Source organism: Pyxicephalus adspersus, chromosome 5, assembly GCF_032062135.1.
Source record: "Pyxicephalus adspersus chromosome 5, UCB_Pads_2.0, whole genome shotgun sequence".
Lineage (NCBI taxonomy): Eukaryota > Metazoa > Chordata > Amphibia > Anura > Pyxicephalidae > Pyxicephalus > Pyxicephalus adspersus.
The window spans coordinates 51175326-51193817 of NC_092862.1; the positions used below are offsets into that span (position 1 = coordinate 51175326).

General features: G+C 37.0%; 1 protein-coding gene across 1 annotated transcript in view; it reads right to left on the reverse strand.

The window, feature by feature from the left end:
- Nucleotides 1-1947: 1947 nt before the first annotated feature.
- The window catches only part of LOC140330910 (cadherin-19-like), a 61803-nt gene continuing 45258 nt past the window's right edge, over nt 1948-18492 (reverse strand). Inside the window, exons 10-12 of the mRNA XM_072411496.1 lie at nt 16737-16851; nt 5429-5677; nt 1948-3369 (exon numbers count right to left, since the gene is read on the reverse strand). Of these exons, the coding sequence (XP_072267597.1) occupies nt 2954-3369; nt 5429-5677; nt 16737-16851 (780 nt within the window). The 3' untranslated portion in view covers nt 1948-2953. The remainder of the gene's footprint in view (nt 3370-5428; nt 5678-16736; nt 16852-18492) is intronic.

Below are 18492 nucleotides of genomic sequence, written 5' to 3' on the forward strand. Positions count from 1 at the left end.
CTGCTCGCAGCCTGTCTCTCTCTGCAGGCGGAGGGATCCGTCCTGGCCCAACTACTGTTCAGCCAGGCGGCATCCCTTGCATCCCTTCGGACGTGGTTATTGAATCTCCTGCTCTCAGCAGTCCATTGCATGTGCAAAGTAGTGCACGTCCTAGGGGTGCTGTGGGAAGAGGTGCGCATGCTACCATGCGTCCCTCTTGTACCCCCCGAGGGCGTGGCACCCGGCTGCATCGCCATGGGGCGGGACATAGTTAGTTTGAATTCCCTGCGGCAGGGGATTCAGTTAGTCTCCTATCAGACGGCGCCAGGGGGCGCAAGGTCATTGGTCACTCCATTCCATTGACCATTCTGCCTGCTGCCTGCCCTGACCTCAGATTGTTCTTGACCTGCCTTTGCCTTACCCTCTTGTACTTTGCTTATTTGGACTTTAACCCTTGTTGTACTTTATGACATTAAATAAAGCTTGATTGAAGGATATCTGGAGTTGGTTGTTGTTTGTGTGCCCAGGCGCATTACAGTCATATTACGTATAGCGGCAGTGTGATTTAAGTGGTGCAGTGTCTACTCCTAATGACTGCTATGTGTACGGTATGGACATACTGTATACAATCAAGACAAAACTATATCATGTTTGGCTTATGATTTCTTTGGATATTTACTCTTGGTAAATCGCTGTGTATATTTCAAATGAACTGTTTTATGAGGGAATGAGTTACAATTATATGAAAAGACACAATAAGCTTTGCAATTGCTGCACAGATTTTTACCAGTAGTGAAATATGTTCAAGTAAAGATGGTGTTTATGTATTTAAAGCTGAACTTTATTCTTATCTTCTTTTTTCGGATTTCACTGCACACTTTGACTTTCTTGCACTATACATTAGAAGCTCCTCCATCCTGAAGGATATCCAGCATCACTTTGCCCCCATCCAGCCAGACTTTCTCTGATCCCCCCACTTTCTTTAAACAATTCCAAGTTGATCAATCATGAAAACTCAGCATCACATGTACAGCAACTCCTACCAAGGGCACTCTGCATGCAAATACAGTTTGCTTAGTATTTCTCACTCTTCCAGACATCCACCCATTAAGGCATTTTGTATTTGCATAGCTCCTTCAAAAGAAATTTTTTCTAAGAACTGGATTAGTTTTTATATATGAAAAACAATGTTTCAAATAACCAGTGAAAGTTAACAGGATCACTTTGATGCTGGCCCGATTAGCAGTAAATATTTACCCTTTCATAGCCTCCTCAGAGCAGGCAGCAAAGAAAACGGTCTAGAAAGCCAGAGAACTTGTACTTCCAACATGGCACACACATGGTGCTGAAGAATCTTCCTCTACTCTATTTAATGGTTACATGCTCCACAAAACCAGTATATTACTTTATTCCATATGATCTAATGAAGTGGTGAAGAACTGAAGAATAGGTAATACGTATAAGCAAGTGGGGTCACCATTAAAAAGTTTGTTGCTTTGCCCTGCATGGTAAAAGCTGGTTTAGAAAGCAGAAAGCCATTTTGTAATTAACATATAAGAATGACTTTACTATAAGAGTTAAAAGTCTTTATTCCCAAAAAAGCTGAGTTCTTTAAATTTACTTATTCATATGCAGGGACATTTTTTGCTGTCTGCACCCCTGTAACATTGTTGTCAGTGGGGCAGAAAGTGAGGGCAGTCTTGGGGCACACAGACAACAAAACTAAACTGTCAGAGGTTATAATCATCCCTGGGATTTTTCCTGACCCTACTCTAACCAAAACTAAAAAAATTGCCTTGAGTGAGTTACGTATCTTAATGTGCATTTAAGGTAATGAAATATAATGAGACTGTACTGTAGGGTTAAGTTACTAACAAAAAAATACTGTTAAACCTTCAAAATGAATGCTAGTAAATACAGTGAAAATGTGTGCAAATATGCTAAAATTACATTTCCAAGCTGTATAAATCCTGAGAAGAGTATTTATTAAGCATATATGCCTTAAACATTGGTACCTTTGGTATTCAAAGTTAATAGCTTTCCATGATATAATTATTGAATAACAAATACTATCTTTATAAGTTGTAACAATATTTTCAAAGCTAAATTACAGCCTGGCAACCTCCAAATAAAATGTGTCCCCATTTTTGTCCTTATAGGTAGTCTTCCTGCCAGTGAGCTGTGTAAAAAACACAGTATTGTAGTACTGGGAGGAGCTGTTTTGCTTGGGTAGACCATAGCATGTTCAAAGAAAGATAAAAAAAATGTCCTCTTGCTCACTATCAGTGCAGCTGTCATCCAAAAGGTTACATAGCAAACAGAAGGATTTATTCTCTTCTCTGTGCTTCAAAGAAAATTCTCCTTATTGTGGCAAGAGATGTTTGCAGCAAATTTTCAGTACAGGCTTCAAGGGAAAGTAAAAGCAATAATTTTAGGTATTTAGGTTATTTTTAAACAGCATTCTGTTTTAAGAAGTTATAATGGTGTGGAAAACTTACAAGAGCAGAAGGAAATGTTGACTGTAATTCAGCTTCAAGTCTAACGCAAAGTTTAAATTGCCTACTCCATTTTACCCAGCATAAAAATGTATTCATTGGCTTTTCAAATAAAACAATTGGTGCTATGCTTAAATCTTTTTAACTAACCAGAGGATTTCCTCATTTATCTTAAATCCTGCTTTAAAAGGTTAGTCATAATTATTGTTTTATTACCTATGTTCAAAATAGGAGAATCCATCGATTACAATGGACCTTCTCTTTATAGTTGCCATTGAAGGTGAGTGATACTTTGATCTTTGGTAGAGGATCTTACCACTAAATTTCCCAGAAATATATTAGGCAAGTGGGTGACACCACTTGTTGTGGTGTTGCCTGCCCCATGAATAAATAAGTTTGAGCATCTAGCTTTTCAAACCGCCGTGGGCTTTTTTTTCTGATATAATCCCTTTTTCAGAACATTTCACTTATTTGGGAGTTCAGCGGTTTACAGGACCAATATTCAGTTCACTTGATTCCAAGGAGCTAAGTGATCCAGATGTTGAGCCTGTGCCTTCATAAAAATAGGTATGGAGGGAGTCAGGTGGGAAACCACATGGGTCTGTATCTGCTTCTTCCAACTTCTCTGAAAGGTATTCTTTAAAAATGGTGACATCGGGTCCAAGTCCTAAGGACAACCTATACATACTTTGAATGTCAGTTCTTATAGTCCTTTTTCTTTTATGTTCTCTCATCACTGTTTGATGTCTGAGTCCTGTAATATCAAATGCTTCTGTATCTTCTTCTCCTCCACCTTCATCGTCATATTTGACAATATTTTCCTTTAAGTCTTCTCCTTTCTCAGTATAACCTGCAGGATTCTTCTGGCACTTGATGTGAACAATTACAGCCAGCGCTATTGAAATACAACAAGATAAAGATCAAGTATATGTTATGGAAACGATAATATCTACTTACTGGTTTTCTCAATATATTCACACATTTGTAATCCTTGTATTGTTTGTAGTAAAGAAAAAAAAATGATATGTAGTGCTTTCTTGTAAAAACAAATACACATACATTTTGAAATGTACCTACATGTATTTTCTGAATATGAAAAAAAGTGTGTAACATATCATGATAACATGGGAATTGGTGGATTTGAATAACTTCCACTGCTGTTGGATTTAAAGGGAAATAGTCAGTGCTTGAACTGTATTCATGCACTGAGTATTCAAAAATCCGAATAGAACCTCTAGTATTACACCCATTTGCTTCTTCTTCATAGCTAACGTGAAGCATTCTCCTGCCCCTGTGTCATTTTTCCAAAATCTTGTGTAAAACCTTTCCATCAAAGTAAAGACTGTTTTATCTGCAAAGCGATGGGGTCAACCCATAAAACTGTTCAAGGTTTTACCATGAAACACACAAATTCTTAATGGAAACTTATATGCAGGTTAAACACATTTCAAAATGTATTTTTTTAAATAAGTATGCTTCATGTCCAAAAGTTTGTAGACACCTGAAGATCACATTTACTATATGGCCAAATTATCTAAATTACTATGTTTAGGTGTTTACAGTGTGGGAAATGCCTTTTTTCTGTCCCAGCATGATTTTTCTCAAACATAGTTCCATAATGACATGGTTTAATGAGTTTGGTTTTGAAGAACTCCACTGGCATATACAGTACAGAGCCCTGACCTCAACCCTAATGAACTGAATTAACTGGTTTGAATGCAACATTATTGCTTGACCTTCCAAATGCCCATAGCTGACAAGAAACCAGATACCAAAGACAAGCTTGTGGAAAACCTTTCCATCAAAGTAGAGACTGTTTTATCTGCAAAGGGGTAAGGATAGGTGTCCTCACACTTTTGACCTTACAATATGTGTGCCCTTCTTTTCCCCAAGGCCATTAAGGATTTGGACTTTTATTCTTATAAGAGGCAACAGTGATTGTGCAACCTTGTTATGCTGAGGTCAGTCTGCTTTTTTTTTTACCCTATTGCTTTACCAGATTACCTGGTAATAGTATTTCTAATGGTGGAACACCATTTATTAGGATCCAGCATACAAGTGAAGGGATTATGCACAAATTACTGTGAAAATGCATGTCCCAGGGTTACCAGTTAATTGTCACAAAAACCATGTTTATAATGTAATGTGATATAATGTTCATCACTTACTAATACTTACTAATACTGATATTAGGGACCAGGAGTCCCCTCCTGTCAAACCACTCTCAAATGGGAAAGGAAATGTGGATTGGTATCTGCATGTCAAAGATTACATGCTTATTGCACCATTGCCAATAAGCTACATACCTACCTATTTATGTCTAATATGTTTATTTTTTTTTTGTTGATCTGCCAAAAATGCTTTTATCTTTTATTTCTCTTTGTGGACAAAGTGGGTCCCTGCCCAGTTTTCTTTTGCTAAAATACTCATTTGATCCAAAAGTCTTTATGTTCAGAACAGCCATTATTGACTTGGAGACTAAAGATATGATGCAGGAGGGTTAAATAGACGGTTTGCAACAACACAAGAAGTGTACACAGGAAAAGTCAGCCCTGAATTTCGTATATGATCAGCAGGTTTCTTTATCACTTTCTTAACAACTATACCAATGGTATACCAGACCCAATCAAACAATAAAAGAATGTCATTTGTAGGGTTAACATATGCTGTAACTTAAATACACAGGTTCAGCACCATGGAAAGCTCCTTTACAATATTACCTGCTTTATTATTAGTTGAGAAAACTGATCTTGTAATTAAAACATTCCCTGACTCACTCAGAACATTTATTGTAAATATTTTACTATGCACAAAATGTAGACAAATCTAGGCAGGTGAATGTCTCTGTACTGCTTTTCATTCCTCATGGTTTTTCATAACAAAACCTAATATATATCAGAAGGCGTCAGTGAGAAAAAATGAGAAGTATAACGTCTAAAAATGGTATTTCTTACCTAAAACTATAATTGTAAAGACAGAAATTGCAATAAATGCTCCAGAATTGAAAAAGATCCAGAAAAAGCCTTTTTTTCTGCAAGACCCTTTGTCATTATTAGAGCCACAGTCACAAACTTGAATTGTTAGCGTGCTGGTACTGCTGAGTGATGGCATCCCATTGTCACTTATTATAATTGTTAAGTAAAATACTGGATTTTCTTGTAAACTGTATCCATCTCGCAATGCTAGAACTGTAGCTGTGTTATCTGAAAAAACAGAAAAAACTTGTTGTTACATACTAATGGCAAAGATCATATCTGAGTTTCTGGTAAAGTCAAAGTACAAACATATATTAGTGATGTAGGCACAGCGGGAGAGATCTCTCCAGAGACCAAAGCAACACACCATGTGGGAAGAATACCAAATCTCTGTATTGCTTGGATACAAAAACCATGATTAGACCACCTCTAATGCCACAGTGGTTAGGACTGAATAGGAGCCTGTAGCCTCCTGGCATACCTACATATCTTGATCTTGTACAGTCTCGGGTATGTGCAGAGGGGGATTTTTCCTGCAATATGTTGATTAAGTATATTTTATCTATCTTTTATCTGCATAAATATGGAAATTATATTCCTATCGATGCATATAGATATTCAATTAAAGAAGGTTCATGCACAAATAATAGCTAGTCATTCAAACAGTTTAATTAAGAAACAAGGTAAGACAAAATACACAGCAATATCATCAGATATTTAAAAATATAGGAACATGAATCAATGTCGCATATATATATCATATGAACATCAAGTCGTTAGTAGTAACCCCTACAATAACCCAGTAAATACTTAGTACAAAATACATCAAAACAATATAGAAATAATAGCATAAACATATACAAAGACATATACCAAACAATACAAGAAGCAATTCAGGAATGTGTATAGCTACCTGCTAAGATGACGTGGGGTACCCCAGGTGCTAGATTCCCTAAGAAGACTCCCATCATTCCCTTTTCCTCTCTTTTTCTATATCCTCCAGCTCCCATTTTTATATAGTTAAGTCCTATTAGGTAACATTGGGACTCCTTGATTGGTGAGTGGGTGTGATCGGTACGATGACCATCAGTTGGCACACACCCCACTAGATTGGGATTGGTTAATGTAGTTTGATGGACCTCCCAACTAAATTTGATATAGAAATCTCCAGCTGGAATCTATGTTTAGGGGTCTATAAATATCCAGCTGGGTCATCACCCCAGTCCATCTGTTCACTTTTTCCCTCCATCTCCTGTTTGCTCAGGTGAATGGATTTATGGCCCTTTGAAGGCCATATTGGTGATCTGTTTGTCCTGGGAAAATAGGTCTTGTCTCCTGGCAGCTGTTGTATCACTTGTGTGTTACTCTGTGAAGTCCTACACTTGGAGACCCCCTAGGAAGCCCCTATGGCCAGATCAAGATAACACAGGTTTCATGTTAAAACACAACATTTTTGTACTGTATTGGGTCATGCTAGTTAGATACAGTCTAATTATTAGGAACCACACATACCTAGTCGTACATCTATGAATACATCTATATATTTATCTCTATATACATTTACATATTCATAAACAATCTTGAGGTGCAACAAATATAAAAAAGTTTTTAACATCTACAGGAAATATAACCTGATCTCACGCCTGAGCGGTGTGAGTTCGGTTAATGTAAACAGAAGCTGGAAGAAGAGGAAGAAGATGGTAGCACCAAGTATGCCAAAGAAGAGGAACCACCGGGACTGAGAAAGAATTTGGAACAACGCAGCCTATATATCAATTATATCCAAAGTTATTAAAGGAGATTATCAGGACTATTTGAACACATAACAGGAGGAATGAATGTATCATTAAAAACTGAAACATATGATTTTGTTTTATTTTAGCTTTAGACTTAAGTTACAGTTTAAAATTCACAACACTTAGTCAATAAGATAAAGCAGTAAAAATCAAGTCATGTCCTCAAAGAATAAAATGTAATAAAAAGTGATTTTTTTCCTTGCACTGGTTAAAGAGAGCAAATCTTTGGATTCACTAAGAACACTTTACTTCTTTTGCAAATAAGCTTTTTTTCATACTTTTGCCTATTTTCATAACAACAATAAAAAGAATGAGATGCCACTAATACAATTTATAACCAGGACAAGGTGTACAGGAAGGAAATTTACTGTAAAAGCAAAAACACCCAAAATTCTGCTTTGCATGTTGTCAATTTAAACTTAATCTAAAGCTGACTTCTGAAAAAATCATAAAAGATTCTTAGCTGCACACATTCAATTAGGAATGCCTGTGGAATCTGTATGACTTTCAGGGTGCATCTGTAAGTGTGTTTTTTTTTTCATTAATTGCCCTATACATGTCCTTGAAATGTTATCACTTCTGTTTACATCTACAAGAATAACTTCTGTTAACACTTGAAGAACATAGTGAAGCCCCTTCCCTTCTGTCTTTATCGCTGTGATTGACACGCAGATCGAAAATATTTTTTCCCTCCATTTACAGCGGGCTACGACCCCCAATCTCGCACCAGTACAATGCAAGATTGGGTGATATAGGCAGAAGCCAGAAGACAAAAAAAGGAATGGCACTGCCCAGCACTTCCTCTGAACAGGGATGAAGATAGAAAACAAGACGGCACGGGACCCAATTGCTAGGATCCCACTCCTGGCAGGTAATGCGGGATCCAAGCAGCACTTGGTCCTCACTAGAGCACCCCACATGGGGTGATGGACCGGTAATCTTGGTGAATACCTGGCTCTTTGCTGCTAAGTGCCACCAGGTCGCAGTCTCAAGGGTCAGCCCACCAAAGGATGGATTAGCAGGAGTAGTCTTCAGTGAGGAGTCAGCAAGGGAGACATGTGCTTAACAGGCAGCATGATAAAAACAACTAGCTAGGAGGTCAGGGCGTAGTCAGTGTCCAAGCAAGAGGTAAGGGCAGGCCGCAGTCAAGACATTGTCAGTATCCAAGCAGAAAGTCAGGGCAGGCGAAGGCATTGTCAGTTTCCAAGCAGAAGGTCAGATAACATTAAGTGGGTACAAGATAGGTCTGCACCAGGGAATGTCCACAACACTAAGGAGCTGGTGCAAAGTTACAGCAACATCCACCATTTTTTCTGAGACTAAAATAGCCTTTGCCCCTTTAAGGAGCTCCTCCTATCTGTGCTGTGTCTGCCTGAATGCCCACAGACATGTGAGACCAGGAAGTGCAACTGCATGCTCTGTCAGGCAGAGAGCAAGTGCTGAACCTGAGAGGTCAACAGGGCGGACAGACGCGGGATGCCACAAAACAGTTTGGTGGGGAGCGGCATGGAAAGGGACAGGTAGTGTGACATTAACCTAATTGGTATTTCACCAATCCAGGAAAGCTTTGGAGTAAGCAATGGATCTGTGGAAGAAAGGGAAGTGATTTTTTTTTTCATAATTTAGTTCCACTTTAACTTTTTTTTTTAATTTTATCTATTTTTCTGGTTGGTGACTGAAAAAATATAATGGCCAGGAAGCTACAATTTTCCTATGAAAGTTATCAATAGCAGCCTCCATTTTCTCTCATGCCAGGTTTACTTTAAACATTTCTATATATGCAGTGTTGTAACCTTGTAGCATGGTTTTCCAGTGGCAGGTTACATAAAAGAAACTCAAATTCTTCTACTGCATCCACAAACATGATCCCCTATTTGGCTATATTTAATTTACTATTGTTTGTGCAGATGCATTCTGTTTTCATATATTACCAATATGCAGGGCTGTTTTATCCCAGCTTATATGTTCAGTACAATAAATTACATTTAGTTTGCTAAAGACCTGTGTATCACTAAAAATAACTTAAAATATCCCTCAACTGTTCCTCCTGTGTTGCATCTTAGTTCTCCAATATTTCCTACAGTCTCCTTTCAGCCACTTCACCAGCAATACCTGAATGGCATGTTCCTTTAAGGGAATCCTAATGTTGAAAACAATAGACCTTGCCTTGTAATGTGACTTAAAAAACTACTAGTAGTCTCCACTGAAACCTCATGTGATACATACTCTTAATTGGGAGACAGGGAAAAAGAATTGCCACAGGAAGTGTCTGAACAAGAATTTTAGTGTCAGTCTCTCCAGATAATATCACAATAAAAGCTGTGGACTGATAAACATTTAAAAATCATTATATAGCCTATACAGGTTTTTTAAGATTCACAAACAACAAACGGGACTTAAACGGCATGTATAAATAGATTAAATACCATATATAGCTCAAAACTGTTTCAAAAGCATCACTTAGTTATTGTTATAAATAGCTTCACATTCAAGTTTTTCACTTAAAAACATAGGACAAAATATGCCTTTCCATGATTGTTTTATTCTTCCCTTGATGGTTTTGTGGATTTAGTCCTCTTCTTCAGGATGAAAATAAATTATAAAGAGATACAAGAAGCAGTCCACCTCTTGGGTATGTGGCACGAGCAAGACCAGCTCCAGACTCTCCAATCTTCATATGGTCACTGATAATTAGACCTTGGATGGACATAAGTCACTTTTAAATGCTTATTTTCCTGCATTAGTTAGGTCAATTGTTTGATTCTCTTTTATACTAGAAATTTTGACACATTTGGCCACTTTTTTAAAAAGATCAGCGTTTGTGGGTGTAGTGGAGCTGGTCTTGCTCATGCCTCTTGGTCTCCAATGTCATTATTGTTGAGGGGATCACATACCCGTGAGGTGGATTGCTTCTTGTAACTCTTTAAAAAAATGTTTTCTCCTGAAGAAGTGGACCAGATCCACGAAACACGTTGAGGGAAGAATGAAACAATCATGAAATGGCATATTTTTGCTTAGGTTTTAAAAGTTTTTAAGTGAAAAATTTGATTGTAAAGCTATTTATAACAATAAATGCTAGTGATGCTATTAAAACAATTTTGAGCTATATATGGTATTTAATCTATTTATATGTGCCATTAAATTCCTGTTTGTTGTTTGTGATTCTTAAAAAACTGGTTACGTGGAATGTGGCACATTTGTAATTATTACGACCTGATCATCTGACTCTTTTATAGCCTATACAATGCTATATATTAAAGGCTAACACTGAACCTGTGGACAAGCCCATAAAATCCTGGGCCTCAAAAAATCTGTACTTAAGAAAACATCAACACATCTTTTCTTTATTTAGTTTAATACAACATATAATTGAAAAGTAGCTCTGCAAATCAATCTGACAGCATGTTTTTCCATTAATGAATTCTAAAGCTATTATTTTTCTAATATACTGTAATTACATAACTTAAGGGACAGATTGTACAAAAGGGCATCATCGCTCATGCATACTTAGTATGATGTCTAAATATAGCACTGCTGGTTTACAGTAGGATGTATGTTCTTGTATGTTGCACTATCTACATATGCATCCCTTTAAGCTGTACACAGGCTAGATGAACTAAAGATGAATTATTGTGATCATCTCAGAGGAAAATCTAGCATGAGTACAGTGGTTCCCTAATGTTGTCCATCCATGTTTCTTCTGGAATCAATGAACAACTGAGTGGGGTCAACACCATACCTTCCAATAGTGGGAAGCATAGCAGAGTTCCACTCAGTTGTCCTCCAACCTCCCATTCAAGTTTGTTTCAAGTGAAAGAAATCTGACATCTTCCCAACATCTGTACAGGGCCTTAGAAGGCTTATTTCTTCTACATTGCCATAAGTGGTCTCATATTGATGAACACAGAAAACTGGAGACCAATCTTTGGTATCTTTTTTTTTCACCAAATCCGTCTTACATGTTTTATAGGGCTGATTACCTTGCTTGGAAAGATATACTCACTAATTTCCACTGTCCAGGTCTCTGGATAGCGCTATTTTCTTTTGCAGGGAACAGCTAACTCAGCATAGCTTATCAACCCACATCAGTTGGTCCTTGGCAGTCCCCTTGCATCGAGGACCACACAATGAACACTAGATGTGGACACTTGAAGAATGACCTGGTCTTAAACAAAGAATGAAAAGAGATGATGGAAGATCTAAAGCTGGATTGCCATGTGACATGGCTTTAAGTAAAAGAATAAAGAGATCATAGCTATTTAGCTATTTAGAGATTTTTAGATAAAGATTTAGTTTTTTTCCAATGATTGGTTGGGGATGATATTCATTTTTTTTTGGAGATCAGCTCAACTTAGTAAATCCCCCTATGGTCTGCAAATTACAATATTCCTGACCATGCCGAGGGAATCTATATCAAAAAGCCTCACCACGATGGTTATAAATTTAACCGCTCTTGTAAATTAATTTATTAGTGGTGTATCTTCAACATAAATATGCTAATGTTTGCAACAGGTATTTTAAATTTAATATTGGTTTTAATTTTTTTTTTTTAATTCCGTAATGTTTAATAACCTACAAGAGCACTGTGAAGTTGATGTTTTTCTTGAGTTTTAATACCAAGTGTACTAACTTAATCAGTGAACTCAATCTAGCAATATTTCTCTGTAACAGTATGTGCATGCTATTTATGTTTACAGAACACCTTAGTCACTTCCTAATGTTTTAGCTTATTTTTAAACCTACAATAAGATTGGGGGAGAAAAAATATTTGACAACATGTGTTCATACGTTTTCTTTAGATCAAATCAATTTCAAGTATGTCCCTTCCATATTTCTTACAGACATATGTGCATTGCTGTAAAAAGTTTTCTTTGATTTACCCTATGACCATGCTTAATAAAAAGAAAAAAACTTCCCATAATACACTGTTTCTCCCCAGAGCTTTATATAAACCAGCTCCATTACAGTTTGCTAGAACAGCACCTAAAAAATTGTTTTACTATCCAAATGTTAATGGAGCACTCACCACAACCAGCACCATTTGACAAAATGGACAGGGTCAAAAGGCTTAGTTTTTGTATTGAAGAACTATGGAGGAAGTGAAAAAAATAGCTTGCAGATAGAAATGTTAATGTGAATGTGTGATTGAAGTGCTCTGGACAGTTTTAGCTATGCAGGTAAACACTAGGTTTATCTTAAAACAGACCTAAACTCAACATTTTTACTTTACATAAAAGAGTAGACAACCCTTTTCTAGAAAGTAAAAATATGTTTTTTTAGTGCAACACCCTTCTTTATTCTTTAAAGAAAAGTAGCAGCACCACCCCTTTTAGTCCTGATCAGCCCTTTCAGTCTTGATTTAATCTAACTAATTAGCCATAATGATGCTGAAGTCTGCATACATCACCTGCTGATAGTAGGTCCAAATACAACTTGTTATGAAATAGGTTGAATATTTTTTTCTTACCTTACCCTAATTTTAATATCTTTGGGATGTGGACACCATCCTGAAACTAGAAGAGTCATCAAATCTCATGAGAAGGCAGGTCATTGCTTGAGAATCTTCCAATAAAATTTGGGCAGCTCTCTATGTGACAAACACTCTCTCAGTCCGCACTCCTGTGCATAGACTTTCCAGCACGCTCAGCAACAGTCCACGCACCAGCAGGCTGAGAAGGGCCATCATGGGGCAAGGTAACCACTAAGCCCTTGCCACACACACCATCACAGGTAGACTGCCACCATGTGCTTAGATGCACCATTACCCTTGGCAACCACAGTTTTGATTCTGCTTCTTTATTACTCTGTGTCACCCACTGCCAATCCAGGCAGGAATGTCTCAGTAATCACAATGTTTATTGTAGTGTCTTCAGGTTAGCAAGTTAGACTATTTTTTCCTAGAGCATTCAGAGATTCAGCTTACACTTTTTACAATGTTTATTAAGAAAAAACATACAAAGACAGTGCAAAAACAATTACAGAAAAATAAGGACTAATCAAACAGCAATAACAGAACTATAGCAACAGCATAAAATAAGGGAAAACTGTGCAATAATACTCAGGTAGAGTTAGTTTTCCTGGTCCAGGTTGCCGTGTAAAGTCCAAGTTATTAGCCAGAGTCACTGGGCTCCATGCAGTGCTCAATGTGTCAGTGCCGTTGTCCTTAACAACAAGATAGTATATAAGAGCTGTCTCTGCTAGACATACATGGCTTTTGCTATGCCAACAACAGAGGTAGGACTAATAGGACCATCCAATGATAGCAGGGTGGGGGCTGTCTGAGGGGCATAGATTAGGATGCTTGTAGACACTCCAAAGACTCCCTTGTTCTAGGCAATATTATGAATTCCATAAGTACAGGTTTTATGAAATACCAACCCCCAGATTATATTCACCACAAAATAAGGAGTTCACAGAGACCACACTAGGCATGTCTGGGACTTATGGTACACCAGAACAGGCTAAATATGGTTTCCAGGTTTCCTGAGGCCTAGGAGACTAATTCTTGGTCTCAAAATGCTCACCATAACGATCCAACTACAAATCAGTAAGTCACTATTTTATACAGAATAGTATATTAGAAATATAAAGCTTATTAATCAATAGATTCCAAAAGACAGCTCAGAGTTCAATCTGAGACACTCTGTCTAGCCTTATCTGAATCCTATGAGTCTTGCAGACACAAAAACCAGACAGTCACAGCAGGTGTTGTGACTAGAGGGTCTGGAAGGGTCCTGGTTGTCAGATAAAGAAATACCTGATAAGAGGAAATTTATGAACCTAGTCTGCTAAGGAGACAATTTCCAGACAAAGGCATTTTAAAAGAAGACAATTTTTTTATTTAAAGGGAAGATCAGGAATTAATATTATCCACAATATCACATGCTGGAAGGATGTGATATCATCCTAGCTTAGGCAGTGGAGGAAGAAGATGGGGGAGGGGGACTAAACAGTGTTTTTAGACATTGCATTGCACTGGAAGATATTCAACAACATCTTTGGGGCTTTGCACTAGCATTGTGATGCATTGTCCAAATACTGAATGATGCACTTCTGAGCCTTGTGGCCTAACCAATCAGGATGGGGGGCCTGGAGCTGGCGAGGGGAGAAAGCTGGGCATAAGGCCCACATGACGGGGTGGGAAGATCAAACAGGTGGGTGTGGGTAAAGACAGTAAAGGGGGGAGGTCAGAGAGAGATTAATGTTAGGGGCAGAGAAGGGTGGGGTTTCTAAGGCTATAAAGGTCTGAGTAAAGAAGAAGTGAGGTCATAGGTGGAGTGACCCGGACTAGTTTTCCACCCTCCCTTGTTCTATAAGGGGTTCAGGGACAAGTCAGTATGGTGGTCGGGAAACTATCTGTGGTTTCAGGTCTCCTAAGAGGTGAGATTGGGTACAGTATTAGGGTATATGGACATTGTTTGCTGGGATAATTTGCGGAGAATTGATATTCATTTCCTAAGATGTGGTTTTGCAACTGGGAACCAGCAGTATCAGAGGCATAGATCCCATGTATGGTAATAGTGAATGCCTTCGAGAATCTGCAACCTGATGGTTAAGGGTAATTAGTTATCTAGTTATTGAGTAAGGCTATAGTACTGTTATTGTTGATAATTAAACAATATTTTCTAAGAAAAACCAGTTGTTGGGCCATTTGGACCATACACCTTAGAGTAGAGTGAGAGTAGAGAGTTCCAGATGCACTGCCCTGCCCCAGTCAGGGTTGTGGTGTTGGTGCTCTGGTGGTGTTTGGATGGCCACACACTGCATGAGAGTTTTAGTACTGGGGCAGAGGCACAGCAAGTGTGACAGTAGTTATGCTGTAAATTTGTGCATCTATCCATGTTTCATAACATTCTAATCAATTTTAAGTTACAACAACACATTAACAGGAATTAGGTATAAGTGTAACAACATTCATCTCAGAACTGTAATAAAAAACTAATTTCTTTTCGGTTCACATTTATGTTTTTACATGCGTTCCGCAACCATAAATCTGGAGCATTTTATTTGATCTCATCATTATTTTAATTTAAACTATTCTACTTCCCATCAAATGCTGTCTTTCATACTGTGTGAACATATTTATTTTTCTAAGAAGCTATAATTGTCTCTTCAAATTAAAAGTAGATATGTCAATGGGTTCACTGGGACAGATCAAACAGAATTAGTGGAGCTTAGATGTATGATTGCATCCATGTTAACATGCATAACTTTTAACTTTGATTGCTACTGACAAAAAAGCCAGAAAGAGTGGGACTATTTTCTATGCTTTCTAGACTTATTTTTAATAAAAATTATTGGTGCTTAGATAATATTCTTAAAAATATTTTAAAAACAAAAGTAGATTTTGTACATCACTGAAAAAATATAACAGAACAAATAGATTGGTAAAGTCACAAGCATTCAAAGATGAAACTCAAGACCGTGATGCCGTGATTTCATGACTTTCTAACATTTGAAATTGTCCACAACACAAGATTTTTTTTGAACATTGGTTTTGTCTATTTTACTTTCTTTGAATGTTTACAAATTAAAATAAATTGATTTATGACATCACATTTGACAAATGATTTCATTATTTTTTTGATTTGATTTTACCAATAAAAATTGATATAGGTTGCTTTCATGGTGCTGTGTTTATAGAGCATACTAGGCTTTCTAACAAGATATCTAAGCAGCAGTTGCATATTTGTGGACCCAGTGGTGGGTGGTCTGAATGTAGCTAAACTTTGGGACAGTGTTTCTCAACCAGGATTACTCCAGAGATTACTAGGGGTTCCTTGAGCAATGAACAATGAGCAATATGGGTCTCTCAGGTTGGATTATTGACACCAATGATGTTGTATTACTATCTGTAATAGTGACATTCCTTCCAATGGAAAGCAATGGAGGAAGCATTCTTCTCACTCACCACCCTGCTAATGTACCGTGAGCTCTTGATGTATTCATTATCGCAGGAGTTCCCTGAAATTTAGTTCAAGGGTTCCCCATGTTGAAAAGGTCAAGAAAGGCTGCCTTAGGGTATTGTTTTTTAAAACATAGAAATAAAGAGCTGCAGACTACTTGCAGTCATCTGATTCTACAGCTTCACCTATATTCATCTATACATCAACCAGTGCTATTGATGAAGTTAACCTGGTGAATTAGGCAACATGTGGCAGGGGTACCCTAATGTGTCTAGAAGAATATATCTAAGCATTCTTTTGATAGCCTATCACTCTATATTATACCACAGATGTATAAATAGGAAAAATATTGTAATAGGAAATACAAATTTTGGGCACTAAGCAGATAGCCACTTCATGTTATATCCTATGCAATCACATGTGGAATCTTAAACAAAATATTCAGCATCTTACTTAACAAGGATGTTGGTAAGTCTTTAAATAGATTATTCACATTCTTCTATTTTTGTTTTGTAAGTTATGCCCAATATTTTGCATTGCAGTATATCCAGATGAACATGTAAAGGAAAATATATCAGTCATTACCTGTGTTATCTATGAGAGTAAAGTTTGCATTGTTGATTTCTTCAGGAGGTATAGTATAGTAGAATTGAGGAGCAATCACAGGATCCTTGTCAATGGCACTTATTGTGTGCACATGCTAGAGAAAAACATCAGCTGGTTAATACTTTCTGAGCAGAAATATGATGAAATGAACACAACACAGGCAGATAGAATACTCTCAAAATCATAATGTACCCTAAGAGGCCATTAAAATAAGCTGATTGAAAAGATGGATTTACCAGGTAAAATAACATCAATGCCTCAATTATATATCTCTTTCAACAATAAGCAAAGTACAAAAATTATTTTCAGTCATTGAAAAGGATATGTATATTGAAATCCATAAATTGACATTTAAAGCCACATGTTTGTAATCTAATGCTTAAAAATCATTTGAGTGCTTTGGCAAATTGATCAGAAAATGTGCAATTTACATTTCAGTTAAAACTTATGCATAATGGAAAATCAAATGGCCATACCATGCTGTATCCACAATCAAAGAATACACTTCAGTTTGGTCAGTTTATTTAACTTTGTACTGTGAAAGATTTTATTAACTGTACGTTTAAAAAAAAAGTCCAATGACTGCCTATTTACTTGTAGTTTTAGGATATTTACAATATACCCACATTTCTATATGAATTATATCATACACCAAAAGCAAAAGAAGATAGAATAAAACAACAGACTATGTTTAAATTAACAAACTTTCTCTCTTTTTATGAGGTATGAAGTAAGTAAACAGAATGACAGTGGAATAACAGTTGATATAGTGTACTTGGACTTTGCTAAAGCATTTGACACTGTACCCCACAGACGGTTAATATGCAAGTTAGGGTCAATAGGTCCCTATTTATTGTACAGCGCTGCGTAATATGTTGGCGATATATAAATCCTGTTTAATATTAATAATATTAATAATAGGTTTAGAAAAGTCAATCTGAAAATGGATAGAGAACTGGTTTAAAGAACAGAGAGTAGTGATTAATGATTCATACTCTGAATGGTCTAAGGGTATTAGTGGTGTACCCCAGGGTTCAGTGTTGGGACCTTTACTGTTTAACATCTTTATAAATGATATAGAGTATAGGATTAAAAGTACAATTTCTGTGTTTGCAGATGACACCAAACTATGTAATGGAATTAAGTCCATACAGGATGTCTATAATCTACAAGCAGACCTGGATGTACTGGTGGATTGGGCAGCCAAGTGGCAAATTACATTTAATAAAGATAAATGTAAAATTATGCACTGAAATATACAGTCCAGTTTTGGGCACCAGTTCACAAAAAGGACATTGTGGGATTTGAGAAAGTCCAGAGAAGGGCAACTAAACTAATAAAAGGAACAAAGGAGCTCAGCTATGAGGAGAGATTAGCTGAACTATGATATGATATGATCAGCCTGTATAAATATATAAATGGTCCATATACAGAACTCTCTTCCCCATTATTCACTTTGAGATCATTACAAAGAACAGGAGGGCACTCTTTGCGTCTGGAGGAAAAGAAGTTTAAGCTCCGGATAAGGAAGGGATTCTTCACTGTAAGGTCTAAGAAAATTTGGAATAGGCTCCCTCAGGAAGAAGTTTCAGCAACTACTATAGATTGCTTTAAGAAAAAGCTGGATGCTGTTCTAAAAGCACAGAATATGACTAGATATTAAGGCTTTAAAGTAAAGATAACAGAGATGGTTGATCCAGGGAACATCCGATTTTTTTCCCCTGTTGAAGCAAAT